Source organism: Tarenaya hassleriana, unplaced genomic scaffold (assembly GCF_000463585.1).
Source record: "Tarenaya hassleriana unplaced genomic scaffold, ASM46358v1 Cleome9, whole genome shotgun sequence".
Taxonomy (NCBI): domain Eukaryota; kingdom Viridiplantae; phylum Streptophyta; class Magnoliopsida; order Brassicales; family Cleomaceae; genus Tarenaya; species Tarenaya hassleriana.
The window spans coordinates 3,430,127-3,449,893 of NW_010971389.1; the positions used below are offsets into that span (position 1 = coordinate 3,430,127).

At 42.4% G+C, this 19,767-nt stretch overlaps 6 protein-coding genes across 10 annotated transcripts in view; 4 read left to right on the plus strand and 2 right to left on the minus strand.

Moving 5' to 3' along the window:
- LOC104804210 (probable amino-acid acetyltransferase NAGS2, chloroplastic) overlaps window positions 1-2,878 on the minus strand; it is a 4,395-nt gene extending 1,517 nt beyond the window's left edge. Inside the window, exons 1-5 of one of the 2 annotated variants that reach the window (XM_010528415.2) lie at window positions 2,450-2,878; window positions 1,022-1,109; window positions 570-778; window positions 345-496; window positions 7-262 (exon numbers count right to left, since the gene is read on the minus strand). In XM_010528415.2, the coding sequence (XP_010526717.1) occupies window positions 7-262; window positions 345-496; window positions 570-778; window positions 1,022-1,109; window positions 2,450-2,794 (1,050 nt within the window). In that variant the 5' untranslated portion in view covers window positions 2,795-2,878. Of the gene's footprint in view, window positions 1-6; window positions 263-344; window positions 497-569; window positions 779-1,021; window positions 1,110-1,436; window positions 2,029-2,449 lie in introns of those variants that run through there. The other variant, XM_010528414.2, reaches the window with a different exon arrangement.
- Window positions 2,879-3,884: 1,006 nt separating this feature from the next.
- LOC104804211 (VQ motif-containing protein 29-like) lies at window positions 3,885-4,682 on the plus strand. Its single transcript, XM_010528416.1, has one exon. It carries the CDS (start codon window positions 3,939-3,941, stop codon window positions 4,329-4,331), a length of 393 nt encoding a protein of 130 aa, XP_010526718.1. The 5' UTR covers window positions 3,885-3,938; the 3' UTR covers window positions 4,332-4,682.
- Window positions 4,683-5,210: 528 nt separating this feature from the next.
- Window positions 5,211-9,999, plus strand: LOC104804212 (probable cadmium/zinc-transporting ATPase HMA1, chloroplastic). Of its 2 annotated transcripts, XM_010528417.2 has the most exons (13): window positions 5,211-5,879; window positions 5,977-6,127; window positions 6,222-6,406; window positions 6,500-6,646; window positions 6,733-6,928; window positions 7,096-7,208; window positions 7,593-7,831; window positions 8,254-8,359; window positions 8,508-8,672; window positions 8,827-9,043; window positions 9,165-9,352; window positions 9,436-9,522; window positions 9,630-9,999. In XM_010528417.2, exons 1-13 carry the CDS (start codon window positions 5,355-5,357, stop codon window positions 9,789-9,791), a joined length of 2,481 nt encoding a protein of 826 aa, XP_010526719.1. In that variant the 5' UTR covers window positions 5,211-5,354; the 3' UTR covers window positions 9,792-9,999. The 2 variants fall into 2 exon arrangements, with proteins under 2 accessions (XP_010526719.1, XP_010526721.1); XM_010528419.1 differs by lacking the exons at window positions 5,211-5,879; window positions 5,977-6,127 and having other exon boundaries at window positions 6,222-6,401.
- Window positions 10,000-10,396: 397 nt separating this feature from the next.
- On the plus strand, window positions 10,397-13,730 carry LOC104804545 (polyadenylate-binding protein 4-like; the record flags this gene model as incomplete). The annotated part of the gene is made up of 9 exons (XM_010528857.2): window positions 10,397-10,902; window positions 11,277-11,395; window positions 11,509-12,165; window positions 12,253-12,330; window positions 12,432-12,521; window positions 12,609-12,743; window positions 12,946-13,098; window positions 13,234-13,413; window positions 13,509-13,730. Coding segments are annotated over exons 1-9 (1,908 nt in total), but the record flags the coding sequence as incomplete, so codon positions are not given.
- Window positions 13,731-14,623: 893 nt separating this feature from the next.
- On the minus strand, window positions 14,624-17,581 carry LOC104804213 (PI-PLC X domain-containing protein At5g67130). Of its 3 annotated transcripts, none has more exons than XM_010528422.1 (9): window positions 17,471-17,581; window positions 17,236-17,319; window positions 17,017-17,139; window positions 16,787-16,924; window positions 16,103-16,201; window positions 15,896-16,009; window positions 15,551-15,740; window positions 15,241-15,464; window positions 14,624-15,138 (listed from the first exon to the last, which is right to left on the minus strand). In XM_010528422.1, exons 1-9 carry the CDS (start codon window positions 17,471-17,473, stop codon window positions 14,785-14,787), a joined length of 1,329 nt encoding a protein of 442 aa, XP_010526724.1. In that variant the 5' UTR covers window positions 17,474-17,581; the 3' UTR covers window positions 14,624-14,784. The 3 variants fall into 3 exon arrangements, with proteins under 3 accessions (XP_010526724.1, XP_010526723.1, XP_010526722.1); XM_010528421.1 differs by lacking the exon at window positions 17,471-17,581 and having other exon boundaries at window positions 14,624-14,962; window positions 15,052-15,138; window positions 17,236-17,441; XM_010528420.2 differs by lacking the exon at window positions 17,471-17,581 and having other exon boundaries at window positions 17,236-17,443.
- Window positions 17,582-18,317: 736 nt separating this feature from the next.
- On the plus strand, window positions 18,318-19,605 carry LOC104804214. Its single transcript, XM_010528423.2, has 3 exons — window positions 18,318-18,812; window positions 18,925-19,110; window positions 19,190-19,605. The coding sequence occupies exons 1-3, from the start codon at window positions 18,390-18,392 to the stop codon at window positions 19,472-19,474; spliced, it is 894 nt and encodes a 297-aa protein (XP_010526725.1). The 5' UTR covers window positions 18,318-18,389; the 3' UTR covers window positions 19,475-19,605.
- Window positions 19,606-19,767: the final 162 nt, after the last annotated feature.

Genomic DNA, 19,767 nt, shown 5'->3' on the forward strand with positions numbered 1-19,767 from the left:
CGCTCTTCCATTGTGAGGGGAAGGAATTGTACTACCAGGACTAACAGGTTCAGGATAAATTATACTACCATCCCCAACTGCCTTCACATAATTGGCAGCTATCTCGCTTTGCTGTGCCCGTTTTCTGACCAACATATCCGCCTCCTGAAGGGTCAAGAAACGAATAAGATGTCCATTCTCATCTAGAATGGGACCATCCATGATGCAAATAAGCTTATCTGCTCCGATAGCTAAAGCACACGCTGTAGCAACCTCATAGGTGCTGCAGAAGTAATACAGCCTGTGTTAAATATCGAGTAAGCTCGTCTTTATACAGTTAAGAATTACCCAGAAGTAAAGCATACTTGCAATTCAAGACTTCCCCGGAGCTAGAGTGGCCCAAGTTCCTTAACAAAACTACAGAACCACCATCCAGCCTCTCACAGATCCGATCAACATCTATCTTCTTCACCTCACCAGTCGCTCCAAAATCAACACCGTCAACAATGCCTCTTCTCTGCCATGACAATTCATCAGATTGAACGGATAAACAAACCAGTCTGTACAAATCAGGAAATTAAGCAACTCACCTTTGCCGCAAAGAAGTTACCACTATCAACCCTGACACCAATTTCATGCAGACGACTATTATCACCATGTCGGCGGATATTGCAAATGGAGGGGCCAGGAGATAGTTTGGCCTCAATCATCACAGATATTGCTCCAGCAGCTTCTTTGGCAGCCTGTAGAGATGCTGAGTCTGTTACTCTGTATCGACCTACATATGCGGGCTCGTGTCCTGCAATAACACACCTCTAACCTCATTTGTACAAGCTCATCCATCCTCAAAATCTTACAAAGTAGTATTTCACGAAATGGGTGATGAATCGCCCTTGTTTACTAGTGATCACAGTACTTGACGACCAACGGGCTTATAGGCTATATTAGGTATGATGAGATGAGAAAGCCTCTCTAACACAACTGGATAACTAGAGGGGCAATTATAAATAACCAAAAGGGTAGGGCTTTACTGTATCCTCACCTCTCTCAGTCAAAAGCTGGTCAATTTGCACTTGACTCCCAGGAACCAGAACAAACCTTATGCCCAGATGATGAAGAAAAGCAATGTCCTGCACGGAATCCAATCAAATTCCCTCTTTATTCCAAGAGGAAAAACCAAAACTAAAAGAAGCTAAAATCGAAGGAAAATCTCAAAGCAAGGATCAAAACCCATAATTTGGAACTTCGTAGTGACAATTGCATAAAGCGAAGACATTTTATCAGAGACCATGGCAGAGACCACCCAACAAGATGCACAAATTGAAATCTTCAACTTGGTGTTGTAAGCAATAAAAAATTCAAAACTTTTTTTAACCAAGACAAACAATCGAACACCTTGTGTGCGCATTTTCTCATGAACCGAGACACCGTTAAAAAGGGAAAAAGAAGAGAAGTGCCTTCAAGATGGGGTCAAAGTAAGGGCCGGAGATGATCTCGCCGGAGATAATAACGACGAAGGTGCCGCCACGGTAAGCCCAGAGATAGGGCCAGGCTTCTCTGAACCACCGCACGAACTGCTTGTCCTCCACCGGATGTTCAGCCTCCACTTCGCCGCCTCCACCGCCGACAGCACCCTCTGAGTAGTCGAACATGTTGCATTGTGTCGCCGCAAGACGGAGAGGCTTAGCCCATTGACAGCGAAACCCAAGTTGAAAATTAGGGTTTGCGTTATTTGTCGGATTGGAAAAATCCCGGGAAGGAAAATGCTTCCTTTTTTTATGAACATGAAAAGGAACGTAGCAGCGGGAAGAAGAAACCACCATCGCTCCTCGAAGCGATTTGAAATTCAACTAATCTCGGTAAAAGTCATCAAATACAGGACAATACAAATGAATTTTTAACAACAAACACAGAGCAAAACTTCACGCGACGGCGGAAGAAAGGTATGCAGATGCGAAAGGCTGCGATCTGGCTTTAGGAAGGAGGGCAGTGTAATTTTCTTTTTTGTTTATGATTTTTTTTCAACTCTTTTCTTTTTTTTTACATTGTTTTTTGTATTTATTGTGGCGTTGGATTCTCAAAGACTGCAACTTGGGAAAGATTTTCCTTCGTGATGTGATTATTACATGTTATGATGATTACTAAGGTGTCCCTTTCTGGGAGTCTGGGACATTTAGGTGTAGACAACACGTCAGCAACGTCGACTCAGGAGTAAAATTTGTCCGGTTTGGTCATTTGATTTGAGGATAATGGTTAACCGGTTCGGTCTTTTTTCACCACTTCACGTTTTCCACGTGGTTTTCTCTCTTGGGATTAATCATTCATCTAATACTATGTTTGATTTTGACCGATTGATGTGGGAAAAGAAAAATACAGTAATTTTTTTTTTTGGTTTAAGGGAAAAGAAAAATAATTCAACCAACTAATAAATACGAAGAATAAAAAATGGAAAATAAATAAAGAGATTAACCTTGAGAATATCGTCGAGGGTCGGACCAGTAGAAAGGAGCTCGGTGGACAACAAAACGACAAACTTGGAGCCTCTATGCAACTTCACGTACGGATGAGCCTCCCTTAGCACCGCCACGACCTCCGCCTCCTCCGCCGCAGCTCTGCAACCGCTCCTCCTCTCCGAATCGGCCAAGCCTCGCCGCTCCGGCGTCCTCCGGAGAATCGATCCGCCGTAACTATTATTCCTCGAGCCTTTTCTACATTCCCAATGACCCGACCGTTTGATCCGGAACCCAGCCAGGTTGGAAACCTCTCCGCCACTGAGTCCGCCGACCCACGACGGTCGGGACCTGCAAGTGGCCATTCCTTCCTTCTCCGGTGAACCGGCGGTTGTCCTCGGTGGTGAATCTTTTTTTTTCACCAAAAAAAAAAGAGTGATAATTGTTTTTGTGTGGAACGGAGAAGAGTAAATTAAACGTGCCCGACAATATATAGTTTAATAATAAGAGGTAAGTTAAGAGTGGAGTTAATATTTGTACGGTTGCTATGCTACGTCATGTCTTTTCGACAAGAAGAGGATCAGATATAGTGGCGGACTTAGAGGAAATAATTAGTGGGGGCAAATAATGAAAAAAGTTATAAAAAAAAAGAAGGAAAGAAAATGAAGGGGCACACAACAAATTTTGATCGAGACATGTCACATTTTTCATTAAAATTTTATAAAAATATAACTAAAATAAAATTTTGTATGGGGTATAAGATCCCATTCAAATGTAAATGGGTCCACCCCTGATCAGATATGTATATTTTTGTATATATTGGTTTCGTATGATTATAGAAAATATCAGATATTAGCAATTTCTTTATGTGATCATCTTATATACAAACAAAACTATATATGATATATACTCCGAATTATTTCCGAGGACACAGAAGAACTCGACTTTTCGTGTTATTGAATGGGCAGAGATAAATCAACAGTTTTCTCCAATTTCCCTTCATTTAATTTGGAAAAAATAAAAACGTGTGCTTATTTCCAATATGGCCCGGTTTTGAGCCTTTTTCTGAGTATTATTAGTCCATGGGCCGATTAAATTCAAACCCTAATGATTTTTTTCTCCGAAAGCCCAACCTTTGAACTCACAATATGACGTCCATTATATATATATATATATTCTATCGTTTTCGGCCTAACAGTTATTTAAATTGAAAACGAAATGTGAATAACAATTACGGCCGCCAACTTTGAACCACCCCTTCATGAGTCATGCTTGTTTGTAAACTCAATCCCATGATCCCTGGAACAACCCACTGAACCGAAAAGAGGGTCAAATACTGGGAGCTTGTTGACCCACGTTGAAAACGCTTCATATACACGCGCGCACACACACACATATATATATATATATATATATATATGTATGAACGACAAGGCAAACTGTCAGATACTTTGGTTCAACTTCAGTGGTCAGAAAAACGATTTACACAGCATATCCCAAAACCGGCAAATGGAAGCCACATCGCCGCTGCCATGTTTCTCTCAGAGATACCTTAGGAATCAAGAAACAGAAATTAGGAAAAGGTTGACTCAGAATTACCTCGAGTCGCTTCACTCGACCAGAAAGCAACCGACAAAGCCGTGGAAGAAGCCTCCATCTATGGCGCCGACGCATCCTAGAATCTACAGAGTCGAACCTGTTGACTTCAAGGAGCTGGTTCAGAAGCTAACCGGACCGCCGTCGGTATTGTCTCCTCCTGCCCGTGAAGCCGCCGCCGTTGAGGCCTTGGCTGCGGGCGCGGGCAAAGAGAGCGGCTTCATGGGATCCGACCTTTCGCCGTCGTCGTCTCGGTTCTGGGACGCTTTCCCGCTTCTTAGTCCTTCAAACCTCTCCAGATGGTAGAACACAGCAGAGGAACAACACATTTTTTTTTTCTAGGGAATCCCCAACTCTGTTGGTTTGACCTTCCTATAAACGAGGTCGTGGATTCAACACCCAGAGTATGGAGATTCCCCTCCTGCCACATTCGGGTATTTCACATCCCACGTGTGTTGTAGGGTCGTGCGCGTGGGTCGGGATTAGTCTGGGCCTTTGACATTGGAATCACCCGATTATAAAAAAAACAACACTTTTTTCCTGTTTCTCTAGGGTTTAAGGTTTGATGAGAAATTATACCGGTTCAATTTTTGTGTTGGATCTACGATTAAGTGTCGAAACCATAGCTTCAATATTTAAGATTCTTGACATGTTGTTCAATACGTTTGCCAAAAAAAATAATGTAATGATATATAATTGACAATTTTATATCGAATTTGCATATGCTCTTTTGCCCATCATGAGCATCACCAAGAATGATTCCCTCCAACAACTAAGTAAAGGAAATGACAAGAAAATACGAAATTAATCGAAAATATGTTTAAATCGTATGTCCCGTCCGGTCCAAATTCGAGTTTGAAGTTAGATACAGAAATTAAACATGACTTGTTCCCGATCTGAATATCGATCTAAAGTTACCCAAAAAAAGAAAAAGAAATTAACCGAACCTATAAGGAGAAGTGCAAATTGTTTTATCATATAAACACCGTGGAATATATACAAAAGGATGAATTCGGTTTATTTGTTCGGGTTCGTTCTGGTAACATTTCAATTGGTTATCTAATATTGGATTTGGATTCAATGATTGGTTTGGTTCGGATTCCCGGTATTGTTTTTTTTTCCCTTTCAAAATCAAATGTTCGGTGGAAATGAAGAAAGAAGAAAGGCCCCAAGGGAGAAGAGTTCATTATGTGGATGATGTTACATCATCCCCTCTTTTATATTATTCTTCTTATTCTTCCCATCGGGCAGAATTCGAAACTTCCATCTTGACGAGATCTTCGATGGTGGTATGAAGAAGACGTTGTCTGGGCTCAAATCCCTTTCTCCATGGAACCCGCAGCTCTTCTTCGCCCTCCCTCCTCCACCCGTTTCCCTTTCCGCCTTCGAACCACCCCCCGACTCGCCCGAGTCAACTCGCTCTTCCCTCCTCCTATCCCTCCCGTCCTTCGTCAGCCTCTCTCCTCCCTCCGTATCTCCGGCCCCTCCCGTCTCCCCCGACGGCCACTTTGTATCCGGGCGAATCTGACGGCCGATGACCACCATCACCATGAGCATCATCATCATCAGCATCATGATGAAGATGATCACCACCATCACCATCACCACCACCATCACCAATACGGCTGTTGTGCGTCACTGACGGAGCTCACCGGACCTCAGAAGGCGCTGACTGGTTTTGCTAGAACCGTTGGATGGGTTCGATTGGCCAATTTCCTCAGGGAGCACCTCCAGCTTTGCTGCTCCTCCGCCGCGTTGTTCCTCGCCGCCGCCGCTTGCCCTTACTTGATTCCTAAACCCTACGTTAAGCCTCTGCAAAACGCGTTCATGGCGGTCGGTTTCCCTCTTGTTGGAGTAAGGATTCTAGCCTCTGTAAACTCGAATTGTCTCAGATAGTCATGACGATTTATCCAAGTAGATATTTAGACTGGACGAACTGGATGTGCATTAGGTCTCAGCATCTCTCGATGCGCTTATGGATATAGCTGGAGGAAAAGTGAACATCCACGTCTTGATGGCATTAGCAGCCTTTGCATCTGTGTTTATGGGCAATGCCCTCGAAGGAGGATTGCTTCTGGCGATGTTCAATCTTGCTCATATCGGTGAGAACTCGATAATTGACAATCTAGAAGATTTCATGTAATGTTGTGTGTAGTGGGAGAGGTTAAGATGGCGCTTATCGTGTAATTTCCGCAGCTGAGGAGTTCTTCACTAGTCGATCAATGGTGGATGTTAAAGAGTTGAAGGAGAGTAATCCAGATTCTGCCTTGGTGATCGATGTGAACGATGGTGATGTACCCAACGTCTCTGATTTATCATACAGAAGCGTTCCTGTGCACGATGTGGAAGTTGGATCCTACATTTTGGTTGGAACTGGTGAGGTCTGTGATTCTTGTCTGTTCATATCCCGTACAGAAAATTCGTTCTTTGCCGCCCCTATATATGTTTATAACTCTATACTTCTTTGTATTTAGATTGTACCTGTAGATTGCGAAGTTTATCAAGGTAGTGCTACCATTACAATTGAGCACTTGACCGGAGAAGTTAAGCCATTGGAAGCGAAAGCTGGAGATAGAGTGCCTGGTGGCGCTAGAAATTTGGATGGAAGAATGATTGTGAAGGTATTTTGAGACCAGATGCTTATTTGTTTGGCTTGCCTAATTCAGAACTTTAATGTTCTGTCTTTCTTCACTTGGATTTTTGACAGGCTACAAAGGCGTGGAATGAGTCGACAATTAACAGAATTGTGCAGCTAACTGAGGAAGCACAATCTAATAAACCGAGACTTCAGAGATGGCTGGATGAGTTTGGCGAGCATTATAGCAAGGTGGTGGTCGTTTTGTCAGTTGCTATTGCCTTCCTTGGCCCTTTCTTGTTCAAATGGCCCTTTCTCAGCACTGCAGGTAGGTGACAGAATGAGCACTTTGTCTGTTACATAACTATGCATATTATTTCATGTACCCAGTGTTGTTTGTTCACAAATAAGGTATAACCCGCCTATGCAGATGTGATCATTGCTATGTATTGATGTCGACTGTTGACTTAATTGACTTTCTGATTAATGATACAGCATGCAGAGGATCTGTTTACAGAGCTTTGGGACTAATGGTGGCTGCATCACCATGCGCTTTGGCAGTTGCTCCGTTGGCTTATGCTACTGCCATTAGTTCCTGTGCAAGAAAGGTATGGAGCCAAGTACCAACCCCATTACAAATGACTGACTGAAATTATCCATGTGATTGTTGTCTCCTGTTGCAGTTACTAGCACCGGTTTGTATTTATTCTAGCTAGCTGAGGCTCAAGGTTTTTGGATTTAAAGAGTCTCATGTGCATCAAGTGATCATTATGATCATCAGGATGACTAAGTGGTCCATAATCACTAATTCATTTTTTGTCCGCTTAACGTTACTGTATCAGTACATAAATCTCCGATGCCTGGGTTGGCCTACATACAAATTTCCGAAATCTAGTTGAAACCTGAAGGTTTTTTTATGTAATTCAGTAATTGTTATCTTTTTGTTAAAATCTATTTTCGTGTTGTGACCCTAAAGCTGTCTACTTTTATAGGGAATATTGCTAAAGGGTGGGCAGGTACTAGACGCTCTTGCCTCTTGCCATACTATTGCTTTTGACAAAACTGGGACTTTAACAACTGGAGGCCTTATGTTCAAAGCAATTGAACCCATTTATGGGCATCAAGCAGGAAATAATGCAAGTGTAACTCTGTGTTGCACGCCAAATTGTGAAAAAGAAGCTCTTGCAGTAGCGGCTGCTATGGAGAAGGGCACCACACATCCTATTGGAAGGTATCACTTGATAGACATCATTTACCTTGTGTGAAATCTTTTATCTTGCACACTAGAACTATACAAGTTGTGAGGTTTGTCCTGTTTATCATTGAAATTGCAAAATGCATTTGCGAGATGAGTAGAAGTTAGAAGCGGTATACGTATTTAATTTATGTTTGTTAGTCTATATCAGACTATATATCTGTCTGGGTTCTCTTTCTAGATTGAAAAATTTGTATTGTTAGATTATATATTATAGATACAGATGTTTGGTCATATCCATTACCATATGCCAATGAGTGGGAATGGCATGTAGCAAACCAAGATCTGGCTCTGTTGTTCTAGCCTCTTATTCATTTATGATGCTTTGGCTTGTTTCGTATTGAAAAATACCACATCAAGAATTTCAACTGATGCTGACCGATCCGATGCTGTTGCAGAGCTGTTGTGGACCACAGTATGGGGAAGGACCTCCCTTCAGTTTCTGTCGAAAGCTTCGAGTATTTTCCTGGCAGAGGGCTTACTGCTACTGTCAATGGCATTGAGGTATACATCGTGTTATAACCCACTACCACTAGTAAAGTTTCCATGTAGTTCCTGTTCTTATTGAAATTGTGTGGTTTTCTTTTTAACATTTTTGGCGATACCTAGATCTGATGCTGTATCTCGTACAATCTTTGCTACATTGTTATAGTCAGAAACTGGAGAAGATAAAATGCGGAAAGCGTCTCTTGGTTCTGTAGAATTCATCGCGTCACTCTGCAATTCTGAAGATGAATCTAAAAATATTAAGGATGCTGTAAAAGCCTCTATCTATGGGAAGGACTTGGTCCACGCTGCTCTTTCTGTTGATCAAAAGGTATTCTGCTTTGCTTGTCTCTGGGAAATAATTGATAACATGGTTTTGTTTAATTGGATCATATTGAAATCAGTAACTTTCACCTTCACAACCGATTAGTAGTCCATAATAAGTTTTGTTTTTTTAATCACAAAGGTTGCAACTTTCTTTCTAGGTAACATTGATTCACCTCGAGGACCAGCCTCGTCCAGGGGCTTCAGCAGTTATAGCAGAACTGAAAAGCTGGGCCAAACTCCAGGTAATAATGTTAACTGGTGACCATCAGTCGAGTGCCTGGAGAGTAGCAAACTCGGTAGGGATAAACGAGGTCTACTGCAATCTGAAGCCAGAGGATAAGCTTAATCATGTGAAGAACATCTCACGGGATGCAGGTGACAGATTGAGAAAAATGGCTTGTTGCGTATGAATAGATTAATTAACCACGAATTAGAAAAAAAACGGTACAACAATTATGCTGATTTGGGGAAATTTTGCGGGGTTTTATGATGACAGGAGGGGGTCTGATTATGGTAGGAGAAGGCATAAATGATGCTCCAGCACTTGCAGCTGCAACCGTAGGGATTGTTCTTGCTCAACGTGCAAGCGCCACCGCCATAGCTGTTGCCGATGTCTTACTGCTCCGTGACAATATCTCCGGCGTTCCCTTCTGCGTCGCCAAGTCCCGTCAAACAACTTTTCTGGTAAGAAACCATAAAAAGCGTCTCCTACTATATGTAAATAATGTGGATTTGTCATGTTTAAAACCATCATACTTCATTTGCAGGTGAAGCAGAACGTGGCTCTTGCATTGTCCTCGATTTTCTTGGCCGCCCTTCCATCGGTATTAGGGTTTCTTCCTCTGTGGTTAACGGTATGATGCCCATACCCGGTTTAAGCTTTTACTCGTGGATTCACCTCGTTAAGAAGAGGAGGAGGATTCATAATATCGGGTTTGGATGTTCTTTTGTATTGAGATAGGTGCTTCTGCACGAAGGAGGGACGCTTCTTGTGTGCCTCAACTCGATACGAGGGCTGAACGATCCGTCGTGGTCGTGGAGACAGGACATTTCTCATCTCTTCGGCAAGTTCCGGTCTCAACCTCCTCTGTCCCACCCAAGAATCTCCTCCACCATTACTTAAACACAAGAAGCCCGCCGAAGCTCTGTTCACGTTTTAGGTAGAGCCTCTGTTTTCTTTTTGTTTCTCAAAATGTTTTCATTGTGCAGGGAAAGAAAAAAGCAAGCAAAGAAACAAATTGCCATCATCGCTGCTTGTATAATAAGGATATGAACATCCAACATATATATATATATATATATATATATATATATATATGATTTCTTGTTTATGCCTTATACTGCTGCAACCGATCGAGAACTTCACACAAATAAAACTACCTTTTCACAAGAGTTGGGGTTAATTTAGATTTTTCGATAGCAAAACAAATAATATTGGAAATGATTTGGGTCCATTTATATTTAGCTTAAGAATATGTTGAATTTTATTTGTAATAATAATAATTAGCAAGTGACTTGTTTTGCTAACAAAAGATATTTCCAACGGTTAAATCTAACCGGTCAAAAATAATTTACTGTAATCTCACATATGGCCTCCACGTTACACGTTGAAGATCGGACGGCTGAAAATCCATCATGCAATCCCTTTTTTTTTAAATGGATTAAAAGAAAAGTATTTTTCACCTAGGGTTTTTGCCGAAGACATTGTTCTTAATCATCTTCACCACCATCTCACAAATCCTATATATTCCCAACTTTTCTTCATCACTCCCTGCGCTGTGCCGCCGTACTGCCTCCATCTCCGCCGTCGTCCTATCCTTGTTTCCTCCTATCCCAGTAAAAGAAAAAAACGAAAAACAGGAGCTTGACGGAAAAAACCCCAAAAAAATCCATCTTCAATTTTGCTAGTTTCGGTAGGTTTGGTTTCCGTTTCGCATTCGTTTTCGCGGAGATTGCAACGATGGCGCAGGTTCAGGTTCCTTCACATGCAACGCCCCCTCCGGTCACGGCGGCTGACGGGATGCTTGCGACGGCTGCGGCCGGCGGCGACGGAGTCAATCACGGCACTCTGTGTTCGCTCTACGTCGGAGATCTGGAGCTCAACGTGACGGACTCTCAGCTGTATGATTATTTCAACCAAGTGGGTCAGGTCGTGTCAGTTCGGGTCTGTCGAGACGCCGTAACCCAGAATTCCCTTGGATATGGTTACGTCAATTACAGCAATAGCCATGATGGTTTGTGCCCTTTTACTTATGGATTCCTGTGAGATCGATTTCGCTTTACACACTTCGATCCTATGGCTTTATTTCTGGGTTTTCAATTTCCGGATCTGGTTTATTATTTCTTCGTCAATGCGAAGCGAATCTGAGTGAAGGGCATTACGGCGATGAACTGATTTACTGTCTGTTGCTACCGTTCGACTTTTTGGTCTTACAATGAGTGCCTTTGAATGATATTTCGTTGGCTTTTGATGGAAATGACGGAAATTTGGCTCTCTACCAGAAGATTGATACCTGTATTGCCATCAATGGTTTCAAAGAATTTTAGAATTTACATCGTTTACTTATCATTCTGCTCTGGTTAAGTTCCCCTTTCGTTTCTTTGGCAGCTGACAGGGCGACGAAGGAGCTGAATTTCTCCTATCTCAACGGCAAGATGATCCGGGTTACATACTCTTCCCGTGACTCTTCTTTTCGTAGAAGCGGCATTGGTAACTTATTCGTCAAGGTATTTGCATTTCTATCACGTGAGAACTGTCTAGCTTTCTATCCATTTCTCTCGGCTGCTGTTTCATGTCTAACTTTTGTGGCTTTCTTTTCTTTTTCTTTTGTCACTGGAAGAATTTGGACAAGTCGATTGACAACAAAACTCTGCATGACACATTCTCAGAGTTTGGAAATATTGTATCTTGTAAGGTTGCTACTGATCACTTGGGTCAGTCCAGAGGATACGGTTTTGTGCAGTTTGAAAAGGAGGATTCAGCTAAAAATGCCATCGAGAAGCTGAATGGCACATTGCTCAAGGACAAACAGATTTTCGTCGGACCCTTTCTTCGGAAGGAGGAAAGAGAGTCTGGTGCAAATAAGATAAGGTTCAACAATGTTTTCGTAAAAAATCTGTCAGAATCAACAACTGATGATGATTTAAAGAATATTTTTGGGCAATACGGAAATATCACAAGTGCAGTGGTTATGAGGGATGGGGATGGAAAATCCAGATGTTTTGGATTCGTCAATTTTGAGAATCCTGACGATGCAGCTCAGTCTGTTGAGGCCTTGAAGGGGAAGAAATTCGGGGACAAGGAATGGTTTGTTGGTAAAGCGCAGAAGAAATCTGAGAGGGAACTTGAACTGAGGGGAAGATTTGAACAGGGCGTGAGGGAAACGGCGAACAATGTTGAAGGATTGAATTTGTATGTTAAGAATCTCGATGACACTATCACTGATGAGAAGTTGCGTGAATTGTTTTCTGGATTTGGTATAATAACATCCTGCAAGGTCAGTTTTCTGGGTTTTTTCTGGTTACATACAGGGACACTGTCCATCTGGAATCCGATCTCAATTATCTTTCATTTCCTCAAACAGGTTATGCGTGACCCCAATGGTACTAGCAAAGGATCGGGATTTGTTGCTTTCTCAGATGCTGGAGAAGCTTCCAGAGCTGTAATATAGTTCTCTTGTGTTTCAGACATTTTCCTGAACTACTCAAGCATCTGAGTTTTCTTTCTGAACAGATTTTTTCTTTTTTGAGTTTTCTTCTACAGCTGTCTGAGATGAATGGTAAAATGGTGGGGAGCAAACCACTATATGTTGCTCTTGCTCAGAGAAAGGAAGAAAGAAGGGCTAAGTTGCAGGTGCATCATTGACTTAAGTAGATAACTTCAGTTCTATATTCGGCTTTACTTTTATCATCTCTTGACATGTCTTTGTAATATATGCAGGCACAATTTTCTCAGATGAGACCTGCTTTGTTGCCGGCTGTTGGTGGTCCCCGTATGCCAATTTATCCTGCAGGTGCTCCAGGTCTTGGACAGCAGCTGTTCTTTGGTCAAGGTCCTCCAATGATCCCTCACCAGGTACACCATTTTTTCTTAGATTGTGAGTTTTTTTCACTCGATCAGGTCTTTGGACTCGGCTTAATAATTGCATACTTTTACTGTTTTGAATACGGTTTTGGTAGCATGAATAAGCATCGTTTTCTAAAGATTTGTGAAACCTCCATATACATATCTCGGGATAGAAGTTGTAATACAACCCATTTCCATTCATCTGTGACAGCCGGGATTTGGGTATCAGCCGCAGCTGGTTCCTGGAATGAGACCAAACTATTTTGGCCCGATGATGCAGCCAGGTCAGCGGCCAGGTGGCAGACGCTCGGGTGGTGGACCCATGCGCCAGTCTCAGCAACCCATTCCTCTCATGCAGCCTCAGGTCTGTTCTGATTCTTGGATCCCTGTCATTTCAACCAATGCACAGAGCCCAGAACCCACCCGTTAGTGCTTTGATGACTCTTTCTGTTAAAGACTATAGATATAAGCCCTTTGTGCATACCTTCTCGATTCTCAGATGATCCCGAGGGGACGCGGGTATCGTTACCCTCCTGGCAGGAACATGCCTGATGGTCCCATTCCCGGAGGGATTCTTCCTGTTGCCTATGATATGACCGGAATGCCCTTCCCACAGCCTCTGTCAACCGGGGCATTGGCATCTGCCCTCGCTAATGCAACGCCTGCCCAACAGAGAACGGTAAGTCCCACACAGCTTGCTCGAGGAAAACGTACCCATAGATGACACTGACGGCCATCCGGGTTTTTCTTGTTTTTTTTTTTTTGTTTCCGCAGCTGCTGGGTGAGCATCTGTACCCGCTGGTGGACCAGTTGGAGCGCGACAATGCGGCGAAGGTGACAGGAATGCTTCTGGAGATGGACCAGACAGAAGTGTTGCACCTGCTCGAATCTCCCGAAGCTTTGACGGCCAAAGTTGCGGAAGCCATGGACGTCCTGAGGAATGTAGGTCAGCAGCCTGAGGCTAGTGACAGTGGAAGTGGCCTGCTACCGTTCGACTTTTTGGTCTTACAATGAGTGCCTTTGAATGATATTTCGTTGGCTTTTGATGGAAATGACGGAAATTTGGCTCTCTACCAGAAGATTGATACCTGTATTGCCATCAATGGTTTCAAAGAATTTTAGAATTTACATCGTTTACTTATCATTCTGCTCTGGTTAAGTTCCCCTTTCGTTTCTTTGGCAGCTGACAGGGCGACGAAGGAGCTGAATTTCTCCTATCTCAACGGCAAGATGATCCGGGTTACATACTCTTCCCGTGACTCTTCTTTTCGTAGAAGCGGCATTGGTAACTTATTCGTCAAGGTATTTGCATTTCTATCACGTGAGAACTGTCTAGCTTTCTATCCATTTCTCTCGGCTGCTGTTTCATGTCTAACTTTTGTGGCTTTCTTTTCTTTTTCTTTTGTCACTGGAAGAATTTGGACAAGTCGATTGACAACAAAACTCTGCATGACAGTGAACTTTAGCCTTCTTCACTATGGACTTTTCTCCTCTCCTTTGTGGTGGATCTCTCTTTTCTTCCAGATTTCTTTGACAAATTTTTGAGGGATTTGACTTTTTTTTTTTGGCCGAGTTTGTTTATGTTTCAGGAGATATGAATAGTTTTGAAGTTTTGCTTAGAACTTGATTTTGTGTTGAGTTTTTTTTTCTGTGTGTGTCTCTTCGACCTAATCGTATAATCATTTAAAATTAATTGCTCTCGTTTTGGAGACATTGTTGAAAACCTAAATTACACATTTCAGAATGAAAGTTTTAGGAATTTTAGAAAAAAAAATTCGAACTTTTTCGTTTTTACTGAAAATTTAGATTATTTTCGGCATATATTTTCACATCTCGGGTCATAATAACATCATAGTTTGCTTCAAGGTCCATCTAATGATACTGAAAAATTTAGAGGAAAAAAAAAACAAATTTCGTGTTAATCGACGACAGTGTTGTAATATAACAGAACTACGAATAACAAAGTGGAGGATGAAAAAAATTGAACTCCGATTTACAGCACAACGCAAAAGCTTGTGATCGACGAAGACAAATCCAATTTACAGCCACATCAAGAACCAGGCCGCTGAGACCATGAGAACGACTGACCAGACCCCAGTACCAGTGGAATGAGCATTCCCCGTCGGGACAGAGCCCTGTTTGCCGGAGGATGAAGTCCCTCTGCCGGCCTCTGGTGACGGAGCCGAAATCGGCGGTGGAGCCTCGCACGTGCCAAAGGCCGCGTTTTCCTGTTCATTACACACACAGATTCAAGAATGCGTCCAATCGTATGAGAAGGAATAGAAGAAGCTATTGTGATTGATATGAAGCCAGAGACCTTGCAGAAGGCTATACTGTCACACCCACATGTAAGATGCCCGTTTGCTTCGTCTACCGCCTCTGCTGCTCCTCCACCGTCACTTCTCTGCAGCCGATATTGAATTTGAATTCTGGGTTAGGGATGAATTTGGTAAAAGAACAAAGTTTTTCGATGCGCTACTATCCGGAATCATATCGGTCCAAGTACCTGATAGAAATCGACGGCGATGAAGTTAGGCCACCTTTTTCCAGCTGCTTCGAAGCAGGTTCTCATCATCTTAGTCAGTGGAGCCGAGTTGTCTGCACAAGCCTGACTTGAATTTGGATTAGTACTGAAATAGTTCTGAAGTACCAAAGATCGAGACTTGGTGTCCAATGGAGATGATTCCCCTCGCTTTGGACATGACCCATCTTTCATCCCATCATCACCATCTGCTCAAACACATCAACGAAATCCACAGAGAGTTAGAATTGGATCGAGACTCGGATTCCTGTTTGGTACAAGAAACTAAACCGACATTGGTTTTCCACCATGTAGTTCCACTGATAGGCGATACCCTCCGAAGATTCCTTGTCCTTTCTGGACGTGAAAACGACCAGCCGCTGGTTCTGCTTCACCATATCATCCACAGCTGGCCAGTTCTCACCATTCTTGGGCATTCTCGAGATCGGAAACCAGTACTTACTCAATCCAGATGTGTTGAATACCTAACCAGAAACCAATAATACCGTCAGCTGAAACCAAGGGAATTCATATGAGGCAAGTAAGCTGTGAGCCATTCTACGCAGTTTTCATCCGAATCTTTTATGATTTTATCACGGGACGATGGACAGAACGAAACAGAATCTCCTCCATCGTGTACCTTTGTCAAGCCTTGAGGAGATGTGACGTAATCTTCGATGATGATGGTAACGATCTCAGATGGGTTCGATTCAAGAAAGTCATGAATCTCTTTAAGCACATTGACGGCAGGTTGCTGCAGTTTGCAATGAAAACCCATTATATCGTTTACAGAAATTTCGCAGATTAGATGCAGAATCTGTACGTTTTTCTTGGAACTTCCACTTACAAAGGCAGTGAAGTTGAAGCATCTTCCACCAGTGGAATGGCACAGCCATATATCATTGTTGAAGTCATACATGTCGAGCATGAGACCTCCAACACCATTCTGCAACACACTAATCACACCATTAAGCTCCAACATAAAATTTACGTATGTTGAATTCGGATTCAAGATCTCATTCTCAGTCGTTTCCACGTGGCGGCAAAAGCTGATTATCAATTAATTTACGTAATTAATTATTTATTGATCTATAATTAGACAAGCCACCAACTAAAGCTTATCGCCTTCTTTACTCCGTCACCTAAAGCAATCGTTGATAAATCAAACCTAAAGAATATACTAATTTTAATATTTTCTCACACTTGCATGCCCCACGATAACTAAAAACTGCAATGAAAAGGTATGATTTTATTATATGAAAAAAATGAAATCATAATTTTTTTTAAAAAAACTACGTCCTTTTTTTTATTTATCAAAAGTGAATAAAAACTATAACTTTTTTCTAAAACAAAATATAAATCAGATAAATTTTATTCAACCAACCAGAATTTAAAAAAGTCCAGCAAACAAAAGTCCCACCAAATTTGTAAAAGCCGACCTTTTTTTATCTTCCTTGTCGATGAAGTTGATATATATTTTTTTTCTGGGAATAAGAAATAACGCAAAGAAAAAATAATATATAATTCCGACCTGAAGCTGGTCGGAGACGGAATCTTCTTGATTCGTCGGAGAGATGAGGATAGAACCAGTTGCCGATTTTGCCCCTGAGAGTGCGTAAGAGTTGTGCGTCGTCAGGAACGAGTACTTGTTGAACGGCAAACCTTTCACCTGCCCACCATCAAAACCACACGCATTTCAATCCCCACTTGTTTTTATTTTCCTGCAACATTAAATTAAAAAAAAAAAAGCAACGTACGGACCTTGGAAGTCGGGTTGACGGGTCGGATCCGGGTGCATCTGGATCGGGTATCGCCGTTCGCCGGGCAGCTCCGGCAGCTCAATCCGACGTCGCAAGGTCTGCTCGAATCGCACGTCTCTCCGATCTGAACCGCAGAGGCAACGCTTTTTTTTTGTCACTAATAATTCTCTCTCTCGAAATTATCAGAGATCCATGAATAAACAGCGGGAAGATGTGAAACCTTGAGAGAGGAAGCGGAGGAGGAGAAGCAGAAGGCGATGATGAACAACAGATGAAGAAGCCGTTCCGGAAAGAGAACGATACCCTGCATTTCCGCAACGATCACAAAAAAAGGAAAAAATCAATCCGAGATTTTCGCGCGTAAGGTCTAGGGTTTACGAAATCACAAGGAAACAAAAAAACTGAAAGCGAATTATCAAAAAAAAAAAAAAAAAGGAACAAGAGGAAGAAAGCACCATTGTAAGGGGATGCTGAAGAGGCAGAGGAGTGGAGAAAGGCAAAAGGTTTGGAAAAGATATTTCAGTGGCGTTTGGTGACAGTTGTCGTTGGAGTTTTTCTCTTTGATTGGGTTAATACAGCATTACGGTCTAATCAAATCCATGTGGGAAGTATTTCTTATTTTATTAAAATCAACGTATTTGTACTTTAAAATGCATGTTGGATTATAATTCCTTTGTTTTATTTTATTATTATTTTTATTTTTATAGCGAGACCAAGTCAGGTTACATTTTGAAGTCATCCTAACGAGTGGCCATGGTTAGTTGGCGTTCCAATTATATGGAGACAAATCCACTTTCGATTTAATTGGCGTCCTGTTTCGATTCAATTTATACTCAGTATGACAACAATGTAATGTGGGCTTTATTAGAAATTGGGCTTGGCCCAATATGACAACAATGTAATGGACCTTTGCTAATGAAATAAACATTTATGGATGGGTATGGATACATGGTGGCCCGTCTCTATGATTCCATCGGTTTAGTAAATATTTTTGTAGAGTTGCAGTCCAATTAAAAAAAAAAAAAAGAGTGAAAGATTTATTGAAAGTACAAAATAAATGTCTAGAAAGAGGAGAGAAGAACATGTGGCCGTATGATTCCAATAAATGATTTGAAACATGATGGGAGACAACCAATCTTTCTGGGCCGAAGTCAATCTATTACATTTAAATAATGGCGGTGGACTTTTCGGTTCGAATTTCCTTGGTTTATTTTTGGATTCCGGTTTTCCATTTAAAAAAAAATTATATGAAACCCTACTCCTGATCCCAATATGCACCTCCCCACTTCCCACGCTCTTGAGATCCTCATTTCCTCCCTCATTAAATAACTCTCACGGGCAAAACCACGACTTGGGAGCAAAAGCCAAAAGCCTATGTCTGCTCATCTGTCCAAAACGGATTCGGAGGTGAGCAGCCTCCCGAACTCGTCTCCGGCCCGAGGGGCCAACGTCGTCTACTACGTCCAGAGCCCATCACGTGACTCTCACGATGGCGAGAAGACCACTAACTCCTTCCACTCCTCCTCCACTCCTCCCGTCCTCAGCCCCATGGGCTCCCCTCCTCACTCCTCTCGCGGCTCCTCCTCCACCCGCCTCTCCCGTCCCCACAAGGCTAAGCGGTTCGACTCCATCGAGGAAGAGCGCCTCCTCGGCTCTGGCCCCGACCACGCTCTTACTGTCCGGTCTAGGCGGTTTTACTTTCTCGCATTTGTCTCTGGTTTCTTCGTCCTCTTCACTGTCTTCTCTCTCATCCTGTGGGCAGCCAGTAGACCTCAGAAACCAAGTGTCACCATGCGGGTAAGCTTATATACACCTTTTTTTTTGTAATTGTTGAAAATATATGGAGGGCAGAGCGAAAGTTTTCGTCTTTTATATATATATATATGGTGTTTGTATGTGAGGAATGCAGAGCATATTGTTCGATCAGTTTGTGGTGCAAGCCGGTTCAGATGGATCGGGTGTGGCTACCAGTATGGTGTCCATGAACTGCAGCGTCAGGCTTACGTTTCTCAATAGGGCGTCGTTCTTCGGGGTTCATGTCACCTCGACCCCTCTCGATCTCTCCTACTCGCAGCTCACTGTCGCCACCGGTTCGGTAAGCTCGCTATAACAAACATTCTTTAACCAAAACTAAACCGGAATATATTGAAAAGCGGCTTTGGTTTGGTTTCTAGATTAACAAGTTCTACCAATCGAGGAAGAGTGAGAAATCGATGGTGGTTCAGGTTCGGGGACAGAAGATACCGATATACGGAGGAGGGGTGGAGCTGGCGAGCGAGAACCGGGCACCGGTTCAGCCGGTTCCACTGACACTGAGCTTCATGGTTCGGTCAAGGGCTTATGTTTTGGGGAAACTGGTTAAGCCCATGTTCTACAAGAAAATCGTGTGTTACGTCACTATGGAGCCCAGAAAGATGAGCATCCACATCCCGTTGAAGAACAAATGTAATTACGAGTGAAAGTGTTTTAACCAACTCTTTTCGACGTGATATTGATTTTTCAAATAGATCACTTTGATATGCAGATTTCGTGGACGGAGTTGTGATATGTATTATTCAGAATATAGGTGAGAAATTACTTTTCACCGTTTTTTTCGTTACTGTAATTACAAATAACGGATCCGTACGAAGAATATATACACGTGAGATAAGGCACGTGAGTTCAGTCGGTGGCTTCATGTCAGATACGGTCAACGAATGGAGCCGACGATTCTAAGAAAAATATCAACATTCTGCAGCCGAAAAATGTCTCC